Genomic DNA, 15664 nt, shown 5'->3' with positions numbered 1-15664 from the left:
GTGTGTCGCAGGCTTTGTCAGGCTTGCCTCTAACATTTGCAGGGCAGAACGAAGGGTACAGACGGAGACTTACATACTATAGTCTGAATATTTGAAGGTTCTAAGTGAAGCTAACAAATTTTAAGTTTCATAACAACCTGGAAGACCATGTCTGAATTTAGAATGCTTGACTCTTTGGGATTCTGTACCTGAACCTAGCAGTTCCAGAAGAGCTAGTGGGGGCACGCCTTTCATTTCCTACCCCCAACTTGATCCCTCACTTTCAGGAGTCTCATAAACATGTTTAAACACAGAAGCTTTTCCACATCCCCACAGATAGGTATCCCTTTGGGTTTAGGGAGTATGCACAGTAGCAGCACAGACTGCCCTTGGAGACTGCCTTTGAAAGCCAATTGAAGGCTGATTAGATAGGGAGTATAGGGAGGGGCTGGTGCCTGGAGCATGCTTTAGGTAGACGTTTCTTCATGGTCCTGTAGATTGCTCACCCAGAATGGCCACAGGCACCCCCCCCCCAATCGCATCCTAGCCTTTGTGTGATATGGCTTCTGGCTGACTTTTCTTGGCTTTGTTGAGAATGTGCTCCAGTCTGACTTTGACCCTCATTTAGAATGAGCCTCACCGATGGCATTGTTACTAGAACAGAGAAGTTCAACTAGTCAGAGTAATGATTAGATCCTATAAGAGCTTCACCATTTGCAAAGTCCGTATACATTGTCCCAAACCCCAGGTGAGGAGAGAAAAGACTGAGTATGGCCAAATGTGAAGAACTTTACTTACCAGCCAAGGAGTGGGTGCTGGTCCTGCTGTATCACTAAACACAGGTGTTCAGTAAGCCCTTCCTGCTTAGTGGTGTTAGAGGCTCCTGACAGAGGTCTTAGGGAGCCTAGCACCTGTCATGTCTCTGCCAGGTCAGTGGCAGAGCCTAGTAGTCACCAACAGGTCTAAACCATCATCCCCCCTCTCTTTCTTTCTTGGTCTACACCCCAGGCCAGTGGTTGGTTCCCTCCAGACAAGGAAGGTGGCCCCTCCCTGAGCCAAAACTTCATGGCTCTGAGCTGAACCAGCCAGAAGGGTTACCTGATGGTCATGGAGGAGCCCCACAGACTTCTTTGTATATCCATGGATGGACAAAGAATTAACTTTTGAATGGCTTGTCATGTAGGTAGGAGAGGAATTATCAGAGAGGACTGTGAGGAATGGGGGGCCCAGGGGAACCCACATAAATTGAGCATTTTCTGCTGCACGTGGACAGTATTATGTGTTTTCATGGGTGATAACCTTTTGTGTTCCTCACTGCTAAATAAATGATGATTGGATGCAAAAGTAAACTGAGTAACAAAAAAGAGTCTGTCCCTTCCAGGCCTTTCCAAAGCTGGCACCAACCCCTTCATCAATAGCAGTGCCCTCTCAGCTCCCATCTTTTATCTAGGATGGTGCGCACTTGACCCTAGTATAGCCATGGAGCCTCCTGCAAGCCCACCATAGGAGTAGGTTTCTTCCTCAGGATTATTCTCTGGGCCAGCCTATGCTTTCCTTGCAATCAGTGCCATCTGCTGGTCAGAACATGCCAGCTTCCAGGCTGGAAGGATTGAAGATGAAAAGGGTCTCTCACCCTAGCGGAACAAAGATAAGGCTTTCCCAGCTTATACTCTGCTCTAATTCTCTGAAAAGAAGCTTCCCTCTGCCCAAAAATACTAGGTCAGTAGGTAGTGTTTACCATTAGCCTGGGGCTGACGAGAGTTTTTATACATACAGCTTGGGGTCTTCAGCACCTTTTGTAGTAGCTCTGCAGTGGGGGTATTGAAATAGGAGTGGTACAAAAGGGAGTTGTACAAAGCCATGCCATTGAGCAGAAAGGCTGGGCCAGGGAGTCACATTAGGCCTTTCCTACCGTCATCAAGCCTTCTTTTCTGTTTCTTTTGGTGCCTGTCCTCTGATGTAACCTGTCCAGGGTCAGGGGTAGGAGAGATTTGTACAGTCCCTTGGGGTAAAAGACATAGGCAGAGTGTAGAGAGCAGAGAATAGGTATAATATCTCTAAGCAAACAATAAAATTTGAATGAGTCAGTATAAAAATGGGTAACTTTAAAAAATTAATTTATTAAAAACAATTCTCAGGTAGATATGCTGACTTATCTATAGTATTTAAATTGGCTTTAGCTCTGGGAAGGAAAGTGATAGAGCTGAAAAAAAAATGGGCTGTAGGGACCAACTGACCTGGGTTTGAGTACTCATTCCTGGCAAGTGAAAGAACTTAATTGGGGTCTGTTCCTGGTAAAATAGGAACAATAGTAATACTATTTATCGGGTCTTGTGATTACTCAATATTGCATGCCACCCTTAGCCTGCAGTGAATGCTCAATGAGGCTTGTTTAGCTCACCTTTTTAAAAATGATTGGTACCAATAAAGACAGCCAAAGCTAGGTCAATGTCTGGAACAGACTGAGCAATTGCCATAATGTGGTATTGTTCTGGAGCAGGTATTACTTGCAATTTCCATATGACTTCTTTGCCATGGTTCTACATTAAAGGAACAGAAGAAAAATGATCGAGGGTCTTCAAATTTAGATCCTGCATGGGGTAACATTTCAGATAAGCATTAAAGAACGAATGGGTTTAAAAGAATTAGACTTAAGTAGACCAGGGTTCAAATCCTAGCCCTGTTGCTCACTAGCGTTGTGACCTCTGAATGTGCATTTTCTCTCTTGTGAAATGGCCTGGTTCTGCTTATCATGTGAGTACCAAATGAGGGAACATATATAAAACACCTGGCCATGAGGTCAGCAGTCCAGTAAGCTGTAAAAAGGGGAGGCTGGGTGCTATAGGGGTGTACATATAGCAGGGCACAAAGCCATCCAGTTTAGCCAGGATGTGGGCCATGGGTTGTCCTTGAGCCCATTGGGGGGGACCCAGCTTCACAGTGGCTCTCTTTCTTCAGGTGGCCACCATGTCCTTGAAGATCCAGACAAGCAACGTAACTAACAAGAATGACCCCAAGTCTATCAACTCTCGAGTCTTCATCGGAAACCTCAACACAGCTGTGGTGAAGAAGTCAGACGTAGAGACCATCTTCTCCAAGTATGGCCGTGTGGCCGGCTGTTCTGTGCACAAAGGCTATGCCTTTGTCCAGTATGCCAACGAGCGTCATGCCCGGGCAGCTGTGCTGGGAGAGAATGGGCGGGTGCTGGCCGGGCAGACCCTGGGTAAGCGTCTCTCCTTGACCCTGCTCCTGGTATTTTGAGCAGGTTCCGGCCTTTTCCTTCTAGCTTCTCTCTCAGGCCCTTTTCTGTTTCCCTTGCTACTACCCACTACCCCTATCTGAAATGTTATAATTTAAATAGTTGTAAACTGTATTTAAGTTATAAATGAAGTAGTTATATAATCTGCCTGTAGGGAAGTATTTTAGGAGCTTCTCAAAATTGCTTCTGTTTTGTCTTTGCTTTCATAGTGACTCTTAATGACAAGCTTTATCCAGTTAAAATGCAGATTCCTAAGAGAAAAGGAACAGAGTGGACTAGCATAGCCTATAATATTGGGCTACGGATGGCTTAGGTACTTAGGTACTTAGAACTCTTTATGAGAGCCAGGAGGAGGGGCTGGGAGCACAAAGTGAAGCAGGTGCCTTTGGCTTTGGTGCTATATATATGATGTGACCATGTGGCAGTTGACCTTCTGTGTGTATGTATGTTCGAGAAGGGATATCTTATATAAGTGATATGTGGATATAACTAAGCATGTGGAGAATATGTGGACATAACTTCAGTGTGTATATATGAAAAAATGTGTGTCAGAATATGCTAGTATGTGTAAGCAGATATGCATATTTATTTACCAAATATTGAGATCCTGTCACATGCTAAGCATCATTCCAAGTATAAAGATGTTTGGTAGAACATTGTTTGAATGTGCAGTGGCTCATTTGTATATGGGCAGTTATGTATATGGACGTTGGAGTCAAGTCTCTGTGTATACTCTGAGAGTATACGTGTTATTTTTGTGTGTGACTTGATTACCTGGATACATGCACATGTGTGAATGATCTGTATTTGAAGTATTTATGTACATGAGTGTACTTGAGAGTGCATGTGTGTGTGATGTCCATGGCGTGTGTATGTGAGTGACATGTTTGTGAGCGTGTGTGCAGGTGTCTGAAAGTATATGGATTTGTAAATAGGCCTATCTCTGCAATGTGTGGGTATGAGTCTAATGTGTGAAGACCTCTGTTGGTCATTTTAGTTAGGGCAGTCCATGTGTACCTCACATAAGCACGTAGAAATCGCTCACGTGCATGAGGGTGATACGTGTTTGGGTACCCTGCTGTGCTGCCAGCATCTGACTGTGCCTCCTCCCTCCACACAGATATCAACATGGCTGGAGAGCCCAAGCCCAACAGACCTAAGGGGCTAAAGAGAGCAGCGTCTGCCATATACAGGTGGGGCGCTCCGTCTTGTCTGTCTCTCTCCATCTGGGTGGTATTGGTCCCTCTCTGCACAGAGGGAGAAAACACTGGTTGGTGACAGTGTGCCAAGCCTAGAATTTGGGGAGGCGTTTGGAGATGAGGGCCTGTGGAGAGTGGGCTGAGTGGCTGTCCCTAAGCCCCGGCCCTCTCCCCTTTGTTTCCCCAGTGGCTACAGCTTTGACTATGATTACTACCGGGACGACTTCTACGACAGGTGAGCGGGGGAGGGGCGTGCCCAGGCATGAAACAGCCAAGCTGGAAGGGTCCTGAGAGATTGTTGGTGCAGTCCACTCTGTCCTCCAAGTGGGAACCAGAGCCCAGAGGCACAGACAGGCATCTGCCCAAGGCTGCGCCACAAATTGGTGGCAGAGCTGGAACTAGGGTCTAGTTCTGCAGGTGTCCAGGTCAGAACTTCCCCCACCCCACACTGTCTTCCGCTCTCTGACTGCCCTTCCTCCTAATCCTAGTGTGGGACTCAACAGGACTGGATAGCAAGGGACAAACAAACATAGCAAGTTGGATTACAGAACAGGTTACAGGAGTAGTTGCAGGGAGTTTGAGCCCTCACGTTCTTGCTGTTCAGTTTCCTTACCTGTTGGAGGTGCTCAGCCAGGTGGAAGGGACCTCAGAGCTCAGTGTGAGCCCCTGGCCTTTCATTTATAGACAGGAAGCCAGCGGTCCTTTGGAGGCCTAAAATAGTCTCTGGTAGGCCTGCGGCCCACCCTTCATCAGACCCCAGCCTTGAGCTGTGGGCTCCATTCCATGGCACCAGCCACATTCTTGAGTGGAAATCATGATGGGGCTGTTGTAAACTTCTCCCTCCCCCCCCCCTTCCCGGGCTGTGGGAAAGAAGAACAGAACCTCTCTGAGCCTTGGTTTTCTCACCTCTGAATCGTTTCAGGAGACAGTGTGGTGTAGTGGAACTTGCCCTAGTCGGGGAGTCAAGAAGATCTGGGTGCTAATCTCAGCTCTGCCACTGAATGGATTATGTGACTTTGGGCAGATCCCCTCCCAGTCTATGAAATGGTTGCACCAAGTGATCCCTCAGGGCCCCTCCAGCTCTGGGATTCTGTGGTTCAGTGATTCTGACCAAGGCCAGAGCCGCCCCCTCCCCTTAGGGGCAGAAATGCAGGGTCTGGGACTGGATCCATTCCCAGAGACTCTCCATCTCCAGCCATCACCACCCCAGGGCAGGGGCTCTCTGAACAGGGGAGTGCGAAGCCAAGGGGCATTGAATTGCCCAGTGATGGCATGTTTCGTGGCTGTCTCCAAAGTGAGCCCATAGTGTATCCCTAAGGCTCCTGTTCCCTGCAGAAAGGTAATAGTAGCAGATGTGGTGGGAGAGACCACTACTCAGCCTATGAGCTTCTGCCTGGTGAGCAGGATAAGAACCCTTTTGGAGATGGCTGCGTGTTGACTTTGGGGCCACTATATACTCTGGGAGCCCACGGTTCTGATTGAGCTGCCTAACCTTGATATTCTGATGGATCTCTTCCCCTCCATCTCTGAAGTGGACTAGGAGGGATGGGGTGATTAAGGTGGCCCAGAATGAGGACAGGGGCGTGGACTCCAGCCTCTTACCCCTGAGATCATAGGCTCCTGGTTTGAGAGTGTCAGTACCCTGGCCTTCCACCTATCACACCTTTTAACATGTGTGTTTTTAACCAAGTTTTCTCATTTTCTGCCCTCACAGCAGCCTTGGGGCGGGATGGGGGCTTGGCAAAGAATTTGGGGTAGCCATCCTCATGAAGCAGATGGGAACACTGAGGCTCAGGCAGACTTAGGGATTCCCCATTCCCACATCTTTCTGTTCCCAGCTGGTGATTTGCGTTGCTTTAGGGACATTTGCAAACTGACCAGAGGTTGGGGTGGCAGTTGACTGAGCAGAAGCCATGTCAGGTAATACAGTAGATCTAGGGAAGGCTTCTTTCTGGGGATGGTCTCTGTTTGCTCCTTTCTTGAATTGGGGCTATAACCATTACTACCCGCCTGCCCTTACCTAACCTGGCTGGCAGGAAAGGTGGAAGAATGAGAGTCCCAGCAGCTTTTAAGATCGGTAAAGCCTTTCCTCTTCACCCCCAGGGCTTATTGGGAGCAGGCAGAGGTGTAGTGCAGGCTGCCCACCAGCCACAGGTTGGTCTCGAGTCGCAGTGCCCCCTGGTGGCCACAGGCCATGCTGCAGCCTCTGGCCCATTTGCCCCTACAGGCTCTTCGACTATCGGGGCCGCCTGTCACCCGTGCCAGTGCCCAGGGCGGTCCCTGTGAAGCGACCCCGGGTCACAGTCCCCTTGGTCCGGCGCGTCAAAACCACCATACCTGTCAAGCTCTTTGCCCGCTCCACAGCCATTACTGCCGGCTCAGCCAAGATCAAGTGTGAGTGACTAGATCTTCCTAGATCATTTTTACTTTTCTCATTCAAAATAACAGAATCACATATTTTTACATTGGAAAATAGATGAAGGAACAAATCTCCCACACTTCTGCAGCTCTAACACAACCAAGTGGGTATTTTTATGCATTTCTAAGAGGAAAAGGCTGACCTTTGAGGAGAAGGGGCTTGGTTGGACACAGAAATGTCCAGTGCTGTGACATGGAACCCAGTGAGGAGAAGGTGTCATCTTTCCTCTAGTCAGGACAAGTTTGCACACGCCTACTACTCCACATTCACTCTGGGGTACACCTGCTGCAGTCAGGCACCCTGGAAATGTGATGGTAAGACACCCACATTTATACACCTGAAATCTGGGCATCATCCTGTAACATGAGGAAAAACACATATGTTTGCTTAGGTGCACACCACACCTGCATTCTTATCCATCTCCAGTCCCTTTCAGGAGTTGAGAGATCCAGGGAAAAGGTCCTAAGTTCGGAAAGGTGGGCTGGTTACTATAGGCATGGCCTTAGAAGTCTTAGAGGGGAGCCACGGACAGCTCCAGCCTTTTCCCTGGCCAAAGAACCGCAGATGAGGACAGTTCCTGCCACTGGCCTGCCTTTCTAGTTGACAGAATGGGTCTAGGGTCTTGGGTTAGTGTCAGGCTCCCAGCTCCTGGGTGACAGCCCCGTATTCCCTTCACTCCCAGTAAAGAGCAGTGAGCTGCAGACCATCAAGACAGAGCTGACACAGATCAAGTCCAACATCGACGCTCTGCTGGGCCGCTTGGAGCAGATTGCGGAGGAGCAGAAGGCCAACCCAGGTCAGCTTCCAAGGGTCTTCGCCCAGCTCAGTGAGCAGGGGCACAGGGCAGAGAGGGGCCGTGGCCTCTAATGCCACCTGGATCCACCATGCTGAGGCTTAGCTTCTGCAAAGATACTGCCCTGGGCAGCTGCCCCAGGCTGAGTTTTATTCCCTTCTTCCCGCCCCTTTCCTCTCAAGATGGCAAGAAGAAGGGCGACAGCAGCAGTGGCAGTGGTGGGGGCAGTAGTGGTGGCAGCAGCCGGCCACCAGCCCCCCAAGAGGACACGGCTTCTGAGGCAGGCACGCCCCAGGGAGAAGCACAGGCTCGAGACGACGGCGATGAGGAGGGGCTGCTGACACACAGTGAGGAAGAGCTGGTGAGAGCACAGCAAGGGAGGGGCTGGCAGGAGGGCAACAAGGGAGGGGGAGCCTCTGAGCTGGTTGGTGGCCCCGTGAGTTCCCTTCTTCCTCTTTCCCTGGGTTTCTAGTTCTGTGAGAAAGAGCAGGGGAATGCCTATTTCAGCTGCCAGTCCAAAGTCCCACTGAGGACCGAGGTAGACCTCTCTTTAGTCCAGGGCCCATTCTAGATTCGGTTTCCACACAGGTTGGAGGAAAGAGTCGGGGGCTCAAGGGAGCACACACAGTCTGCAGAGTTCCAGGGGGCAGGACTGGGATTGCCTGGGGAAGCCACAGGGAGGTTGGGTATCCATTCTACCTGAGGATTTTCTAAAAGCCATTATTGCCTGAGTACGAAACAGGCTGTCTCATGAGGGAGGCATGAGGGAGCTCTCTTGTCTGTTACTGGACCTCTTCAGAGTGAGACTGGGAAGCCATTGGCAGGGAGCTTACATTAAGCGGGAAGGTTGACCAGACTCTTGAGTACGTAAGGCAACTGTTGCGTGCTTACTATCTAAAAGTTTACCTAATAGGCACTGAGCACCAGGTCTTGTAGTTTCTAACTTCATTTAACTTTAACAGCAGCCTTGCACTGTGCAAAGTGTTACTGTTCCCAGCTTTTACCCAGTGAGGCAACTGAGGCTCAGAGGAGTAGAGTAACTTGCTCAGGGCCTTATTAACTAATAGGAGCTGAGCCAGAATTAGACCCCAGACTTCTTCACCAGGTCTGGAACTTCCTCCTTTTCATTAGTGCTGGGTTCTGGCATGAGGACAGATGGGCTCATGGCTATCATTCTTAAGAGGTCCTCCTCATGCCCGCAGCTCATCTCTCCTTTTTTGACCCAGTTACTCTCTTAGGCATAATAGTTTCTGTAAAGACCCTAACGAAGGCTTAGATGCCCCAAAGATGGGAAGCTCGCCAGTCTACTCGGCTTTTAGCCTGCTACAGTCTGAGAAGGTCTTTCTATGCAGAAATGTGTCTCCTGCCACACCTAGAACGTCCTTGACTGGTCCCTTCTCTCTTCTGGGGGGCCCCCAGATCATCCTGTCAGGATCCCAAGTCCAGCTGTGTTGAGACTGTTTCCATAATCATCCCCTTGGCTGACTTGTCCCTCTTTTTGAGTTTGGTCTCCAGATGTGCTCTGGGCCCCAGGGACGACTCAGAGTTGGTAGTGAGTGATGTATGGTTTCTTGTTGCCTCCTTCCTATCAGGAGCACAGCCAGGACACAGACGCGGAGGATGGGGCCTTGCAGTAAGCAGGTATGGGGGTCCAGGTGGACAGGGGGTGAAGTGAAGCAGACCTGGCAGGGTCCTGCTATGCCCAGCAAAGAAGGCTCCCCCCATCCTCAGCCATTCTACTCTGCTCCTTTATGGTGAGAGCTTGGTAGGCTGAGGGAGCAGCAGCCAAGGATGGGCTGGCCAGGCCAGCCCTGCAGGGGTTCCCTCGGCACACTCTGAGCCACATTGCCCGTCTCTTCCACCCTTGAGGAGCTCTGAGTCTGATGGAAGAAGGCACAAACCATTACCAGTGTGAGCCTGATGATGGGCTGGAGAGCCAGGTGGTCAGAGAGGGGTGTGGTGGAAGAGCTGATAGTTGAGCCTGTTCAGGGTTGAGGGAGAGGCATCTGAGGGAACAGCTTTAGCAAAGCACGGGGGGTCTTATGGTCCTCAGTATGTGGAGACGGCCAGCAGCCTCCTGTGCAGTAGTCGCAGCTCTGCGTGCTCTGGGAGAGTTCATCACCAGCTATTCCTCCTCAGAGAGGGATGGTTGTGCCAGGGTTAGGGGCTGAGACTTCATCCTCCCAGGAGGAAACTGTCCCAGCCCTGCGAGGTTGTGATGGTGCCCGTGTAACAGATGTGGGAACCGAGGCACTGAGGGGGGCAGGGCGGTAGCACGTATTTCACCAGCCCCAGGGTGGTAATTGGTGGAGCATAGAATTGAGTCCGTTGCTGTGTGGCCTCACAGCCTACTCAAGCCAGTGTTCACCACCCTGCTCTGCCCCATTCCTTTGGGGTCATGTTCAGGGTGAGACAGGCTTGCGTGGAGGTCCATCCATGCTGTGAGATGCTCCACCAGCAAGATCTTCCCAGACAGTTTAGGAGAGTCTGTATCTGCAGTCTATCTTCTGGGAGCTTCCTGGTTGGTTTTACCAAAGAGGCTAAGTTGGACCTTGTGAAGCCAGTTCACAGATGAGGTGCAGGGCTCAGGTGAGGAAATGGAGGCTCAGGGAGAGGGAGAGACTCTCCGAGGGTTGCATGGCCAAAAAATTAGAAGGTCGGAGCCAGAGGGCAGGCATATGTCTGTCTGCAAACAGCAAACACCATTTTCCCTTTTGTGTTCCCAACCCCGGTTATCAAGAGTACCAGAGGCTCTTCCTCTCAGCCTCAGTCTCTCCTTTGTCTCTCTCTTTCTCAGCCTGACAGGAGTGATGGCCACCGGCAGGAGAAGGGCATGCACTGTACCAGGCCTAAAGCTGGGCACCCACCCCTGGAGACTACCCCCCAGCGGGTCCCAGGAGAGCTGGCAGCAGGCACCTCCTCCCCCACACGTCCCAGCCAGTGCCACATCCTCTGCAGGTGGAGTTATTGGCCTCCCCTCCCCACGCGCCCTCCCTGCTGGCACTGCCAGGGCCAGAGGCAGAGCACAGAGGTTTCCCCACCCTTTGCCTCCCCTCCCAGGACACTCCCAGGCTTGGGGTTTTTCTATAGGTTTGGAGAGGGGAGGGTCACAGGGAGGGTACCCTGACAATAAAGAGATTGGATCCCAACTTGGTCTGAGATGGGATGGTTTGTGTTTTCTCAAGGTACCCGGGCCCTCCTGCCCAGCCAGAGTCTGGTCTAGTCTGTTTCACCCCATTCTTTTTCCTCCCTCGTTCCTCCTGGCTAGGGAGCATTGTCTAGGGTGAGTAATACTGGTCTGTCTGGGCCTTAGTTTCCACAGCTAAAGTGGGGATAAAAATGGCCAATAGGATTGTTGGGCAGGGTCAGATGTTCCGGTCCTCAAGAGAATACTTCGGTGGCTTTAAGTGTCAAGCAGTGTTAGGCAGTGGTGGGTCCAGCTCTCAGCTTCTCACTCGGTCTCATTTTCCCAGCTCTGAGATGATTCTAGAATCCACCTCTTCCTCTCCTTCCCTGCCCTAGTTTAGGACACTGTGTTTTTTTTTTCACTCAGGCTCTGTCCTCTGACCAGCCTCCCAGTCTCTGGCTTCTCCCTGCCCCATTTCCCACGAGCCACCACATTGCTTTATCTGAGTCATGTCTCTTCCCTGTAAAACCCTTACCTGATTGCTCACGATCAGGACAAAACCCAACTCCTGTACATGATCCTATATGCCCTGGCCTCTCCTCTCCCTTGTTACCACCTCTCTTTCCTGGCCCACTCAGAACACGTCCTTCACTCTCCTGGGTGGCAAAGAATGGATCCCCACTCCAGTGGACCTCAAGCTGGTGGAGGTTGGCATCAGAATACCTGTGTCTCCCTCTGCCTGTCTTGGGCCACCTGTTGAGGTGTTGGCTTTGTTCTCTGACAATTGGCGACGTTCCTTCACATTTTCACTTGTCCTAACTTCACCCCACACGTTGAGCGAGTTCCCTGTGTTCAGATTCCCAGGAGAGATCACCTGTCACAGCGGATCTTTTTGAGTCACTCATAGGTTACAAGTACCTTCCTCAGTCCTGTGAATTGGGTGATAAAGGTGTGGCCACTTGGGCTGGTCTGTCTGGTGTGGGACTTTGTTCCAAAGTCGGGCACGTACTCTTCTTGATCCTACTTTCTCCACCTGAGAAATACCCACTCATCCTTAAGCTGCTGTTCTAGTGTTGGCACCTCTGAGAAGTATCTGATCAGCTTACTGCTCTTCAGAAATTGCTCATTCTCTCTTCTAGGCAGGAAATTCGGTCCCATCATCACAAAGGGGTTTGGGCTCTCCCTCCGTCTTTACATGTTCCTCAGAGTCTCAGGCCTGCTGGAGTCCTTACTGAAAATCCCAGTTCACACCACCAGTTCTCCAACATAGCCTCCATCAAACCTACCCTGGGCTTTGGCTCCAGGTTTTGCTGGAGGATAGAGGCTGGGCTTGAGACTGTGCTCAGGCTAGATTACCTTGGGTATGGAATCACCCAGGAAAGTCTGTGTTGTCTCATGGCACCCTCCCTGGGCAGCCCTCCTGCCTGCCATTGGCAGGCTAGCAGTCTGAAGCCCGAGTGTGGCTCTATGTTCCCAGGCTGTGCAGGGCCCTGACTAGCCAGCCCATAAGGCAGCCAGAGTTCTGGACCCACAGCTAGGCCAAATGCCCCCATCCCTGCTGGCCATTACCTCTTGGTGTGATGTAGAGCAATGTTTCTGCCTTTTTGGAGCTTTAGCTGCCCAGTGGGATCTCAGTCCCCAAATGTGTGCCTGCCTGGGACCCTGGGCAGCAGGGAGAGAGAGGGTAGAGGCTTGAGGCCTTCAGTCTCTGAGAAATTCAGTGCTGGGGTGAAAAATAGCCCCTTGGAACTTATTCAAAACAAAGGCTTCAGTCTGGAGAGCTAAAGAAGGTGTCCAGCAGAAGGGGCTAGGTCCCACAGGGAGTGTCCCATCTCTCCTGAAGAGCCCTCAGTGGAACATACCCCTCCAATCCCTGAACTCAGTTCTTCTGCACAGAAGGCCAGAGCCAAGTTCTAGCATGTCCCTATCTTGTACATTGCTCTGGACTGGAACTTGGGCAGAGTGCAAAGAAGGGGTTTTGGACCTTGGTGGGCTTGACACGGAGCTGGCACCGGTTTCCTGTGTCGCCAGAGCCTAGTGCTTTGTGCCGATGGCACCGTAACGTTTTCAGACTCTACAAGGCCTTACTCAGTAGTGCTTGACTGAGACACTCACTTTTCAGTGCTTGACATTCAGGTAGAACAGGAGGGGCTGTGGGCTTCTGTTAGTACGTTAGGCAGAAGAGCAAGCAAGACCCCTTCCAGGGGAGGAAGCATCTGCCCTGAGGCCCTGCCTAATCACCCTGGCATCAGGATATATCCTAGACATCCTGGTGCTCCGGAAAAGCTCCTGAATTACTTAGCCCATGGGAAAGCTTGAATGGAAAATTCACATCTGCAAAACCCTGCACATACCTGCCCATCCTCCCCATGTCTGGGACAGGAGAGACCTCTCGCATTCCATTGCTCATCGGTTTTTGTTTGTTCAACTTCTGAAAACCAAAAGGAGATGGTGAAGAAATGTGATACTAGATTGTGCCCAAAGGACTTATATTCCCTAGGTGTTCTGAAGATCTGAAGCCTCATTTGTGATCCTGGCAGCTGCCTTGAAGGAGTATCACAACCAGTGGGTTTACTGGATTGTGAGTCAGGACTTTCCTTCCTGTACTGCTGCCAGTAATGTTTGTAACTCTGGGCAAGTCTTGTTCCTTGCTAGGTCTCTGTTTCCTCATCTGTATGAAGGGTTGGCCTAGATCAGGGACAGTAAATGGGCCTTATATCAGTTATTAACTTGTATAACAAACCCACTCCAAAATTCAGTACCTTTAATAAACATTTATTAGCTTCTGATTGAGTGGCTTGGCAATTTGGGCTATGCTCAGCTGGGCGGTTCTACTTACCTCATCTGGGCTTTGATGTGGCTGAAGTGAGCTGGCAGATTGGCTGGGGGCCCATGGGTCCCAGATAGTCTCACCCACTTGTCAAGTGGGCATCTAGCAGGCAAGACCAGGTAAGCCCCGAGACACAGGTGCTCCTCAAGTTCCTGCTTGTGTCGTGTTTGTCAGCTTCTATTGGCCAAAGCAAGTCACATGCCTAGGTCCAAACTCTTAATTTGAGGAGCTTCAAAATAGGGCCACAATTTGTTTTTAATCCCTCTCAGACCTTATTTCATTTGCCATCCGGAATGTTTAGTAGCAGCTGCTGGAGTGCTTTTTGAGGATTTGGGAGTTTTTAATAGTTTTTAAAACACGCTTAAGAAATAATGACATGATAATTTGATCTTTTTTTTAATGTGTGAGGAGTTGAAATGTGGGTGAGTATCCAGTATCAGCCAGCACTGGCCAGGTCATTTCTTGTCCCGTTAGGACACGCTATATTTTACTGTGGACCATTTGATGAGACCACAGAAATATGGAAGGTAGAGCTGGGCAAAAGATTCTGATCAGGCATCCTGGGTTTGAATTCCATTTGGGCCACTGATTAACTTTGGACAAATACAAATCCTTAACAGCTGTGGCCACACAACAGTAAACCACTTCCTGAATATCTGCTGTGTAAAGGCACATTTTATATTTATTTAATCTCTGTAACCACCTTTGAGGTGTATGTAATATGAACTTTTGGTTACAAGTTGTAGAAACTGAACTCATACGTGCTTAAGCAGGAAGTAGTGTACTGTTTCGCAAATACAAAGGTCTGGGGATAGTCCTTCAGTCCCAGTGGGACCCAGGGGGGTTCAAGAGTCGTCATCAGGAATCTTTTTCTCTATTCCTCAGCTTTGCTTCCTCTGTGGGCCTTGTTCTCAGACAGGGTCTCAGTGGTGGCAGAGCATGGCCACAGGGCCTCTGTGTGGAGGGGGAGGGGAGAATCTCCAGAAGGAAGATAGAGGAGTTCTGTGGCTAGAAGGGAGGTTTGGGCTGAGAAAAACAGGTCTTCATTGTGTAGATGTGAAGGTTCTAAAACTTGGCCCTGTTGAGAGCTGGTATTTGTATCCTCTTCCCTTTATCTGGGCTCTGGCTGAACAGAATACGTGATGGTGATGCTGTGCCAGTCTCACAGTTCTCTTCCTAAGAACTAGCAGTTTCCACTTTTGTGTCTCGAGACTCAGCTACCATGCTGTGAAGAAGCCCAGACCACATGGCAAGGCCTGACAGCCCCATGTTCCAGCTGTCAGCCAGCAGCCGCTGTCAGACATGAGTGAGGAAGCCTTCAGGACGAGTCCAGCCCAGCTACTGAAAACCAAGTAAGAATTGCCTAGCTGACCCCAGTCAAAGCCCAGCACCATGAGGGAGAATAATCAGTGATTGTCATTGTTTTAAGCTACTAAGTTTTGGACTAATTTGTTCTCTATCAGTAGATAACCAGAACACAAACTGAGGCTCAAAGAGGTTAAGGAGTTTGCTCTACTTTAGGGGGACTGGGTTAAAAGTGTAGGCTTTTCGTGTTGAACTGAGTTCTGATCCAGATTATTTGTTGTGTGGCCTTAGGAAAATCAGTTAACCTCTCTGAGCCTCATCTTCCTCATCTGAAAAGCAGAAAAGAACATTGTTAGTATGACAATACCTAATGAAGGAGTTCATTTATTACTACCTAATTCAGATTCAGGTGATTTTCTCTTAAAAAAAATAACAGACTGTAATTTTCTTTCCTCTTTTTCCCCCTACTTTATATTCACTTTGTTCCAAAATATTTCAGACAGCTTACAAAGAGAAAGTCAATAGAATATTATTTAATAGAATATTATAAAAAAGGAGGCAAAGGAAAATATTAGCAAGCTTTTTCCCCTACATCTAAAAGTTACTGCAGTCAAAAGTAGTGTGTCCGTCTGGTCACTAAGCCTGTGGGGCAAGCCCAGCTGGCCTTCCTGTGTATACGAATGAATGGACACCTGCCTCCTCTGACTGGTGAGTGGCCCCTGGCGCACATGTCCCCCTCCCTGCATCCCTGCT

At 49.8% G+C, this 15664-nt stretch overlaps 1 protein-coding gene across 4 annotated transcripts in view; it reads left to right on the top strand.

Moving 5' to 3' along the window:
* Nucleotides 1–10798, top strand: part of RALY (RALY heterogeneous nuclear ribonucleoprotein) — a 79147-nt gene extending 68349 nt beyond the window's left edge. For 3 of the 4 annotated variants that reach the window (XM_034640167.1, XM_034640166.1, XM_019796573.2), the window contains 8 exons: nucleotides 2938–3202; nucleotides 4359–4431; nucleotides 4625–4672; nucleotides 6665–6831; nucleotides 7539–7652; nucleotides 7832–8010; nucleotides 9242–9290; nucleotides 10447–10798. In XM_034640167.1, the coding sequence (XP_034496058.1) occupies nucleotides 2947–3202; nucleotides 4359–4431; nucleotides 4625–4672; nucleotides 6665–6831; nucleotides 7539–7652; nucleotides 7832–8010; nucleotides 9242–9286 (882 nt within the window). In that variant the 5' untranslated portion in view covers nucleotides 2938–2946 and the 3' untranslated portion in view covers nucleotides 9287–9290; nucleotides 10447–10798. The remainder of the gene's footprint in view (nucleotides 1–2937; nucleotides 3203–4358; nucleotides 4432–4624; nucleotides 4673–6664; nucleotides 6832–7538; nucleotides 7653–7831; nucleotides 8011–9241; nucleotides 9291–10446) is intronic. The other variant, XM_034640168.1, reaches the window with a different exon arrangement.
* Nucleotides 10799–15664: the final 4866 nt, after the last annotated feature.

This window comes from Ailuropoda melanoleuca, chromosome 13 (assembly GCF_002007445.2).
Source record: "Ailuropoda melanoleuca isolate Jingjing chromosome 13, ASM200744v2, whole genome shotgun sequence".
Lineage (NCBI taxonomy): Eukaryota > Metazoa > Chordata > Mammalia > Carnivora > Ursidae > Ailuropoda > Ailuropoda melanoleuca.
Note: the sequence above shows the minus strand (reverse complement) of the source record. Positions and strands in the feature narration are given on the sequence as shown.